General features: G+C 34.1%; 2 protein-coding genes across 2 annotated transcripts; both read right to left on the bottom strand.

The window, feature by feature from the left end:
- Positions 1-380: 380 nt before the first annotated feature.
- On the bottom strand, positions 381-3,260 carry LOC136774616 (sialin-like). The gene is made up of 7 exons (XM_066729024.1): positions 3,179-3,260; positions 2,220-2,853; positions 1,742-2,146; positions 1,311-1,630; positions 979-1,223; positions 479-488; positions 381-394 (listed from the first exon to the last, which is right to left on the bottom strand). The coding sequence occupies exons 1-6, from the start codon at positions 3,258-3,260 to the stop codon at positions 480-482; spliced, it is 1,695 nt and encodes a 564-aa protein (XP_066585121.1). The 3' UTR covers positions 381-394; position 479.
- A 1,330-nt stretch (positions 3,261-4,590) lies between these two features.
- LOC136774615 (sialin-like) lies at positions 4,591-9,374 on the bottom strand. Its single transcript, XM_066729023.1, has 5 exons — positions 8,818-9,374; positions 8,340-8,744; positions 7,902-8,221; positions 7,572-7,816; positions 4,591-4,877 (listed from the first exon to the last, which is right to left on the bottom strand). Exons 1-5 carry the CDS (start codon positions 9,372-9,374, stop codon positions 4,755-4,757), a joined length of 1,650 nt encoding a protein of 549 aa, XP_066585120.1. The 3' UTR covers positions 4,591-4,754.
- Positions 9,375-11,116: the final 1,742 nt, after the last annotated feature.

The following is an 11,116-nucleotide window of genomic DNA, read 5'->3' as shown; positions in this document are numbered from 1 at the left end:
TTGGAGAAAAATCTCTTTTACGAGTTGTCCCTAGTAATCATGATGCCTCCATACTACTTGCATTATTTTTTTTAACAACGTAGTACAAATCAGTAATGAGGTATCGAGAGTACCATGTTATACAAGGCCTATCGACTAAGCTAGTTTCCAATATTTTGAATGAATAGATTTCCTTATATATAATTGACTGTATTGCACATGAAAAAAACCATTCACCACTTTGTTACTTTTTATGGCGAAACGCACCTGAATGCACTTGATTAGTAAAGTAATTTTGATAAAGTTTAGCAATGAGTGTGGAATGAAAATTCTGTGCGTATGTTGAGAATAAAATTTAATTTGTTAGATCAGGCTAATGGATACGTGCACTCGTAACTCCCCGCTGCTGTCCGACCTATGGGTTAAACAATATAGTTATCAGATATAACTGAGGTATCGAGAGTACACTCTTAAAAAAATGCTTGCATCAACCAGTTACCTTACACCATCTGAAATCGTAATATCTTTTTAAAGTCACCCATACATAAAAACGCACACACGCGCTATCCTTAGTACTAAATGCAAATTTGTCGAGTTTGCAGGTGTATATACAACTTCGAAAATAAAAATCTGTATCAATGATAACGATTTTGTTAAAATTTTATTAGGCAAGCAAACGATGAGCTGTACACACAATCCCTCCCTTCTACTCGTACTATGCATCTAAGCAGCATAGTGCAAGATAGTACGAAGGGTTCGAGGGTACTACATACTCAAGCATGTCGACTGTAAATTTAAATTGTTCATTGTGTAATTTAAAAAAAAAACTATTACATAGATGAAAATCAAGTGGCATTAAACATCTACTATAAGCTGCTATGAGAGGGTATTCAAATTAGGAAACAGATAACGTATGAACGAAATTAACATAATAAGCATTAATAGAAGCACTTATCGTTAAATTAAAATTATACAGATTAAAAATGAATTCGCACTTACTGTGTGTGGTGTAGCAGTTTCTTCAACCATTGTTGATATGAATATTCCACTAGCACTCCCAACACTGTTCATGATTCCATAGAGAACAAAAGCATAGTTTGGAGATAAGTCTCGGTGGTTTGAGAGATTTCCGGCAATAGCTGCACCATTAAAGGCAAGAGCCCAAAAAAAATAGAAATTCGTCATAAATTTGTCGCAATCAGCGTAAGCAGCCATTAGCAGCATTATCGCTGGTATAAAATGAGCTAGATTCCAAACAAAAAGTAATTAGTAATAAGTAATTAAGTAATGGTACAATTTTCTACATATACTTGAACATATTTATTACTTACAAAATATCGTTGCACATTTTCTTAACGTAGTTATGGACATCATTCGTTTTTCCATAATTTTATCAGCAATCCAACTTGATCCGAATACACAAAGTATTCTTCCGATCCACGGTAAACTACATATTAGTGCGCTCCTAGGGAGGCTTATCATTAGCACCTTCTTCATGTATATTATCATAGTGTTTTGATATATAAATATCAACAAGAGATTTCCGAAGTGACAAAAGACGAGGCTAATAAAAGGTATCGATGTACAGATCTGCTGAATGGGTATCTGTTTTAAGGTCAACTTTTGTTGAGATACAGTGTTAGCCTGGGATCTAAATTCAATAATTGATCAAAAGGAGCTATGACAATAATAAATATAATTTTTAGAAGAAGAATAGAAAGGGATGCGAAAAATGGTGCAAGGATTGAAGACTGAGACGTACTTGAGAATATACTCTTTTTCCTCGTTGGTTATTCCAGGGTGTTCCGCTGGTGAGTCGTATGCGCAGATGGCCCAGATAAGTACCCAAAATAACATGAGTATGGATGGAATATACCAGCTCTTTACCCAATACCATTCTTTGATCATTGAGGTCAGCATAGGGTATGTAACGATGTTACCAAATGTACCACCGAACAGGGACCAGACGAATCTCGATTTTTCCTGCGGCGGAGCCCATTTCGAAACCAATGCGTGACACGCCGGGAAAGTAACTCCTCCGGTTATTCCAACTATCACCCTGGAACCTATCAGCATAATCCAATGCGTCTGGGCTATTAGTGGCGTTAACAACGAAACGAATGCTGCCACCAGAGATGTCCACATAACTGCGTTTCTTGGTCCCCATCTATCGACACATTAATTATCATCCATTGATAAACTTTAGAAAATAATTAAGCATTATTGGCGCAATGACTTGCTTTATTGTCAGTATAACGCCAATGAGATTTCCTGGAATTTTTCCGTACGAATAAGCTGCGAGCAGTTGGCCTCTGACTCTGTCCGACCAAAGAAATGTACCTACAAAAGTAAAAGATATTTGCTTTGGTGGCCATTCTTGTTTATCTATATGAGACTTCCTAGCAATTCGATATTTGTCATTCGTGGCGTCATTTGTTTCGAAGAATTTATTTCTCTTTTGCAACATCCAATTGGACATTTCGGTATCGTTGATTCCAGAGATGTTCTTTTTCACGTTTTCCAGAGTGCCGTTCTCATCAACATTGTTAGAATACGGTGTGGTTGAGGAACAATTAATGATACGTCCTTGTACCGAGTCAATTAGGTCTACTTGACCTACTCCATGTACGACTCGCTTTAATTTGGCTGGAGAATACTCTCTAGGTATTGATATTGAATGTATTGTTGTACGGATGGTGGTTGTACGAGGTACTGTTACGAAAACACGTGGGACACAGCCTACGCCTGCGAAGTCTTGTGCAGACTGTGTTTTCATAGTTCTTATCAAGGTCGGCATCTGCAGTCGACACACATAGCTTGTCCAGCAACACGTGAATATCATTATGAACATTAGGAATCGCGTTGGAAGCCATTCTAAAATACAATATTTTTTTATTTACTGCTTTCATTCTCATTTCAGGAGACATATTAAACTTTCATCGCTCAAATTTGTCTTAATATTACTTTCATAAGATTACTGCGATAGCCAAATCTGTTGTGCCACCAGATATAATAGATTAGTTAATAATTCGATATGCGGTGACTAATGGTTGAACTATCGCATATCGCTTGTTAAATTAGCCAAAACTATTCAGGGAAAGATTACACAGGACAAAACTTATATTTTCGTTTACTCATTTGCCCTTATAACTTAGTTAAATTTATTGATGCTGGGTGCTATAATAATTTAAAAACTCACCTAGATATCTGAATGCTTTTCGCTCAAGTGTATAAATCCGGGACTGCCGGCCTTGCTGGGCTACTGAATTTCGGTTTGCCATAATTATCAATAATAATATGAATATTGTCAGAATTACCCTTATAAGATCGATAAAAGAAAATAAATATGTTCTTATCGATGCATTTGATTGGCAACAGTTTCTGTTAGCTATTAACGTGAAGGTGTATTCGCTCTGTGTATTCAAATACTAATATAATAAAGTGAGAGTGTGTAACAGTGCTTGTGAATATTACCAGCGCTACCTATTGGTAAATTTTTTAATTTTGGTGGAAATTTTTCGTATACTTATACAGTTACACATTCTCACTTTATTATATTAGTGTTTGAATACCCAGAGCCCTTTATTGCTTCTCTCTCTCTCTCTCTCTCTCCCTCTTCGTTCCAACTATAAACAGCCTATGGCATCTTACTAGCGCCATCTAGTTTTTAGAAGATAGAAGAACTTTTTATGTTCAGTCTCATCGTTTCGATATGGAATTTTATACAAATTACTCATTTTCAAAGTTTGGCCTAATTTCAGAATGAATCGAAGTGTTTTTGGACTTTTTACAATCCTTGAAGGAAAATCTTTTGAAGAAGAAAGCCTGTTTTCGCAATTGCGTCTTTATTTTTAAAATATAATAGTTTTGTTATTTCGATTTCTTTTTTTATTTTATTTAAAAGATGCTTTTCCTAGGACTCAAAAGCTATTGTAAAAATTGAAATCTATTTTGAAATACCGTTATATTTTGAAAACTAGGAATGCAGGTGTCTAGCCGCCCTGTAATGTCGGTATACGCCTTCCCCTTAATACAAATGTTTTATTTGTGCTCTCAGTTTACACATAGTATTTATAAAATTGACGCATAAATATACAACAAATAAGTTTATCAGCTGAAATGGCAAAGGTGATTTTAAAGAGACAACGCAAACGGCAGAGTTCGGAAATTAGCGTACTTTAATAAAATAACTGATTTTTTTGTTATAGAATAACAATTAATTGAAGTTACGCTGTTCGTGACAAATGACGCAACCATTATTATTCTCGTTCATTGCCGAGTTCTGTGATACAATACATTCAAGTCTCGATACTCTTATACAACAGATGCAATTTCATTACGTTTCCTGTCTTTAGTTTATAAGATGTACGAGAACAACACATTTTTAAATTAAACTTACTCTTTTCTAATAATAATAGATTTTTACTTTATGCAAATTATATTTTCAATATAGCTTAATTTTAATTAAATACATTTAGAATGTAACATACAATATTATTTATTTGCTCAATAAAGGAAAATTGCAAGTTTTATACATATTGTCACAATAAAGAGCAGGTGCTAAATTTTGATTTTCTAAATGTTAATCAACTTTCAGGTCGGATAGTTTGATTATAAAAATATTAACATGAAAAGTAAATAAATATTCTAAAGAAATTATGTTTTATAATCGTAAAGGTATTTAAGAATATATATATATATATATATATAAGTTCACAATTGTTTTATTAATTTCGGTATCGTTTAGATTTTGTAGGTTTTGCTTCGACATCTGATTAGGATTTGATTTCGTTCCATTCCTGTACCTTTCCACTTCCACCAACCAAGAAAATCATCGTGCACAAAGTACATACACCTGCACCAACCCAAATTAATTTTTGCCAGTAATGGATTGAATTCTAATAAAAAAATTAAAGATATTAAAACATCAACTGATTATCACAAGCTTTAATAGAAATTAAATAGCGAATTTACTATAACAACTTTAATAATAGCTACGAACTTATGTTACAGACCTATAATTAATACTGGAAATAACTATTATATTGTGATGCAAAATAGCTTAATAAACGTATTCTTTGCACTGCAATTATATACGATTAGCATTCAAGACGATTAATTCATTTCCAATTCAAAAATTTTTCTTGCAAAGACAGTAAACAATAACGACAAGCTTGCAGTTACGCAGCGCAATTGCAACAAGAATTACGTGATGAGAAACTACATATCAATCAATCGACTTAACTGCAGTGCCAAACTTTATAAAGACAGTCAAATGTTTTTATGTTCGAGATAAATCAATTGCTTCAAGTTCCACAGATTTGAACAATAAGTATATGCTCGATTAAGCGAAATGCGTGTGAAACGTTTAGTAAAGCATTATCGTGTTGCAACAGATCATCATATTAAAATATCTCATCTCTAATTCATCTCTAAATAACTATAATAATAAGAGGAAGAATAATTTTTACTTTTTAGAAATTGTTAATATAATCAGAAATTAGAATACTTATTAATTAAGCTAATGGCAAATGATGAAATGTATAACACACAATTCCTACAGACGTTTATATCGCAGGTTCAAGCAATATTTGGGAATACACAGTATGTGTTCAGACTTTACTGTTATACCTTCTTCTATTTTGCCTGATTTCTTATTTCACTATAGAATAATATAAAAAATGATTAGTAGACAATTTTAACTTTATCCAAGAAGGACAAGGCAAATGAGCGCTTCGTGTTATCAGTACAGATACAGTAGGATATATCACACAATTCTCCAGTACTGCTCTTACTATGTAATTAAACAACATAGTAGATGACAGTATTAAAGTATCGTTTTTACGATGCACGTCGATAAATGATTTTCACTGCATTTTGCATGATTTTAAATTTGTGTGACGATTGATTATATTGGGAAGATATGATCTATAGAATAGGTCTTGCTCAATTTTCTTATCTAGTTTTTTTACTCAAATTTAAAGCAATATGCATCATGTGTAAACTACAGTTGTTCTTACTATATGTACACTTTATTACAAATTCAATGTTCCCAGGTATAATTATAGCAGTATTTATAGCATAAAATAATCTAAAATTTCACATATACAAGAATAATAATTTCATGCCTACATAGTGGCTGTCTATTTCATTAGAAATGTAAAAGGGATGAAAATATGTATGTAAATGCTTCAATACAATTTAAACGTACATGCTATAATCAAATATAGTACAAAACTACTTAGATTGAGAATGTAACTATAAGCCACACTGTAATTCAATTATTACCATGTTCGCTATGGACTACTTGGGAACGGAAGATTATAAATATAAGGGTACAAATCAGCTGTACAAGCATCTAGAAGTATGCATTGTAGCTATTTGATTGGTAAAGAGCATCATTAAATGTACGTATGATACCTCAATATTACTTGTAGTACGATGGCATCAAAGGGATCGTCTCACCTTGATTATAATATTTTATACAATTTAACACTTTTTTGGCGAATAAGTTGCGTTTAAAGTGTCGTGAAGCATGATAAAATTAATAGACTACTCCTAGGTACTGAAAGTAATCTAAGCATAACAAGATATTGAAATATTGTGTTATCAATGCTTGGAGAAAAATCTCTTTTACGAGTTGTCCCTAGTAATCATGATGCCTCCATACTACTTGTATTATGCTTTTTAACAATGTGGTACAAATCAGTAATGAGATATCGAGAGTACCATGTTATACAAGGCCTATCGACTAAACTAGTTTCCAATATCTTGAATGAATTCATTTCCTTAGATGTGATTGATTGTATTGCACATGAAAAAAATTATTAACCACTTTGTTACTTTCTATGGCGAAACACACCTAAATGCATTTGATTATTAAAGTAGTTTTGATGAAGTTCAGCAATGAGTGCGGAATGAAAATTCTGTGCTTATGCTGAGAATAAAATTTAATTTATTAGATGAGGCTAATGGAGACGTGCATTCGTAACTTCCCGCTGCTGTCCGAGTTATGGGCTAAGCAATATAGTTATCAGGTAGAACTGAGGTATCGAGAGTACACTCTTAATAAAATGCTTGCATTAACCAGTTACCTTCCACCATCTGACATCGTAAAATTTTTTTAAAGTCACCCATACATAAAAACGCACACACGCGCTATCCTTAGTACTAAATGCAAATTTGTCGAGTTTGCAGGTGTATATACAACTTCGAAAATAAAAATCTGTATCAATGATAACGATTTTGTTAAAATTTTATTAGGCAAGCAAACGATGAGCTGTACACACAATCCCTCCCTTCTACTCGTACTATGCATCTAAGCAGCATAGTGCAAGATAGTACGAAGGGTTCGAGGGTACTACATACTCAAGCATATCGACTGTAAATTTAAATTGTTCATTGTATAATTTAAAAAAAACTATTACATAGATGAAAATGAAGTTGCATTAACAATCTACTATAAGCTGCTATGAGAGGATATTCAAACTAGGAAACAGATAACGTATGAACGAAATTAGCACGATAAGCATTAATTAAAGCACTTATAGTACAATTAAAATCATGGATATTAAAAATGAAAGCGCACTTACTGTGTGTGGTGTAGCAGTTTCTTCAACCATTGTTGATATGATTATTCCACTAGCACTCCCAACACTGTTCATGATTCCATAGAGAACAACAGCATAGTTTGGAGATAAGTCTCGGTGGTTTAACAGATTTCCGACAATAGCTGCACCATTAAAGGCAAGAGCCAAAAAAAAATAGAAATTCGTCATAAATTCGTGGCAATCAGCGTAAGCAGCCATTAGCAGCATTATTGCTGGTATATAATGTGCTATATTCAAAATAAAAAGTAATTAGTAATAAGTAATTAAGTAATGATACAATTTTCTATATACTTGAACATATTTATTACTTACAAAATAGCGTTGCACATTTTCTTAGAGCAGTTATGGACATTATTCTTTTTTCCATAATTTTGTCAGCAATACAACTGAATCCAAATCCAAAGAGCATCCTTCCGACCCACGGCAAACTAGACATTACACCACTCTTCTTCAGCTCGAGGCCTAGCACCTTCGTCATGTACAGCATCATGGTGTTTTGATATAAAAATATCAAGAAGAGATTGCCAAAGTGACAGAAGACAAGGTTTATAAAAGGTATCGATGTACAGATCTGCAGTACGGGTATCTGTTTTAATGTCAGATTCTCTTGAGGTACAACGTTAGCCTGGGATCTAAATTCAATGATTGATCGAAAAGGGTTATGACATTAATAAATAATAAACATAGTTTTAAGGTGTAGAAAAGAGAGTGATAGGAATAATGGTACGAGGATTGAAGACTGAGATGTACTTGAGAATAAACTCTTTTTCCTCGTTGGTGATTCCAGGATGTTTCGCTGGTGAGTCGTATGCGCAGATGGCCCAGATGAGTACCCAGAATAACATGAGAATGGATGGAATATACCAACCCCATTCCCAAGTGGTGTTGGCGGCAATAGAAGCAACCATGGGATATGTAAAGATGGTACCAAATGTACCACCTAAGAGGGAACAGACGAATCTCGATTTTTCCTGCGGAGGAGCCCATTTCGAAACCAATGCGTGACACGCCGGGAAAGTAACTCCTCCGGTTATTCCAACTATCACCCTGGCACCTATCAGCATACTCCAATGTGCCTGGGCTATTATTGGCGATACCAACGAAATGAATGCTGCCACCAGAGATGTCCACAAGATAGCGTTCCTTGGTCCCCATCTATCGACACATTAAGTATCATCCGTTGATATATTTTAGAAAATTGTTAAGCATTATCGGCGAAATGACTTGCTTTATTGTCAGTATAACGCCAATGAGATTTCCTGGAACGTTTCCGTAAGAATAAGCTGCGATCAGTTGACCTCTGACCCTGTCCGACCAATAGAATCTTTGTCCACTGCTAAAGGTGAATTTCTTTGGCGGCCATTCTTGTTCATCAATATAAATCTGCCTGACAATTCGATGTGTGTCATTCGTGGTATCGTTTGTTTCGAAGGTTGTATTTCCGTTTTGTAACATCCAATTGGACGTTTCGGTGACGTTGTTTCCCGAGATGCTCTTTATCACATTTTCCAGAGTGTCGTTCCCATCATCATTGTTAGAGTACGGTGTGGTTGAGGAACAATTAATGGTATGTCCTTCTACCGAGTCAATTAGATCTACTTGACCTACTTCAAGTGCGGATCTTTTTTTTTTTAAACTATCAGCATACGTCGTCATAACCGTTTTTAGTGTTGTACGGGGGGGTGGTTCCAATGTGGGTACTACTGTGTATGTCATCGGTCCACAGCCCATGCCTATTTTATCTTGTATAGTGCTTATCATCATTGGTACTATCAAAATCGGCATCTGCATTCGACACACATAGCTTGTCCAGCAACACGTAAACATCATTATGCACATCAGCAATCGCGTTGGAAGCCATTCTAAAATATAATATTTTTTTATTTATTGCACTTATCCTCATTTCAGAATTCATATTAAATTTTCATTGTTAAATTTGTTCTTAATCTTATACTTTGATAAGGTTATTGCAATAACCAAAACTGTCACGCTGACAAATATACATAATGTTTTATTTTCTAATTCGATATGTGGTAGCTAATCGTTGAATTGTCGCGTATCGCTCGTTAAATCAGCTACAGTAGTTTAGAAGAAAAATTACATAGGATAAAGGTTATATTTTTTCTTTCTTATTTGCCTGTCAAATTTTGTTAAGTTTCATGCAGGATACTATATCAATTTAAAAACTTACGTAGACGACTCCATATTTTTCGTTCAAACGTATAAATCCAGGACTGCCGGCCTTGCCGGGATACTAAAGTTTGGTTCGCCATAATTATTAATAATAATCTGAATTTTGCCAGAATTACTTTTATAAGATCGATAAAATGAAAAAGATTATGCTTATCGATTCATTTTATTCGCAACAAATTCTGTTAACTATATCCGACTGCGTAACGTACACATGAATTTGTGGTGATAACATTTATTCAAGCGCCATTCGGTTTATAAAATTAAATCTGGAGTCAAGAAATTAGAATTTGTGTCAAAAACAGACATTCTTAGAATTTTTTCATTATAAACGAATGGAAAAAATGATCAAAATTTACTGAAAGTATAAAGTAAAAGCAAAAAGTAATTGGAATGCAATTTTCAGGCTGCACTACTATTTCATTAATACACACGACTGAGTATACACTAATCAATTAATGAAGTTAATAAACGATCGGACTTTGTCATTTATGAGCAACGTTTGATTCATAATGCGATATGCTCATATTTTGTTAATTCGAAGGAAAAATCTCCGATGACTTTTTCCTAAAAATTTATCAAGAGACACGGTATATAGGGTGTCAATGGCACAAGTTCATATATACATATATTAATATATTACCGTCGAGACATTGCCGTAACATTTACAGCAAGTTTGGTCACCATAATCTAAAATTAAATTTCGATGATATTTCATAATACGTTTATAAATTGATGTCATTTGATTCTAGTATGATTTGAATAGTTTTTAAAAAAGCTTTCAAATTAGATCATAAACGTAAGAAACAGATCATGCATATTTCCGAGATCTCATTCTTTGTTTTTCTGTTATGTAAAAAAAATGGTCTCCCCCTCAATTCTTCAGTATTCCGCGGATGTCTTCAACCTGAAGCTGGTTACTATTTAACTAATATTAATGGTTGTGTTCAGGATCACTTAGGGTGAGATTCACCAAGTCCGGCTTGATAGCTAGCCGGGCTAATATGGTATACTTTCGGGCTAAAGTAGTATAGTTTCCGTTACATGTGCTGTATGAGTTTAGCCCGGCTAGCCCGAAGCCGGACTTTGTGAATCTCACCCTTAGCGCTGACTAAGCACTGCAGTAAAATGCCTGAAATGACCAATCGTGTCATATATTTTAGTTAGCGCTTAAAAAAAAGCGCTGTGTTGCCCGAACACAACCAATGACAAGACCTGCATGGATGCAATTCGACGGGAGCTGTAAAATAAAATCTGTATAATCGTTATAGTTAATCGAGCGGTTACTGTACATTGTGATTATACACATAGAAATGGAAAAAAATTATGAGATCCAA

The sequence above is a fragment of the Prorops nasuta genome, unplaced genomic scaffold (genome assembly GCF_024137725.1).
Source record: "Prorops nasuta isolate Cenicafe-Biocafe unplaced genomic scaffold, Cenicafe_Pnas_1.2 PNAS00006, whole genome shotgun sequence".
Taxonomy (NCBI): Eukaryota; Metazoa; Arthropoda; class Insecta; order Hymenoptera; family Bethylidae; genus Prorops; species Prorops nasuta.
Note: the sequence above shows the minus strand (reverse complement) of the source record. Positions and strands in the feature narration are given on the sequence as shown.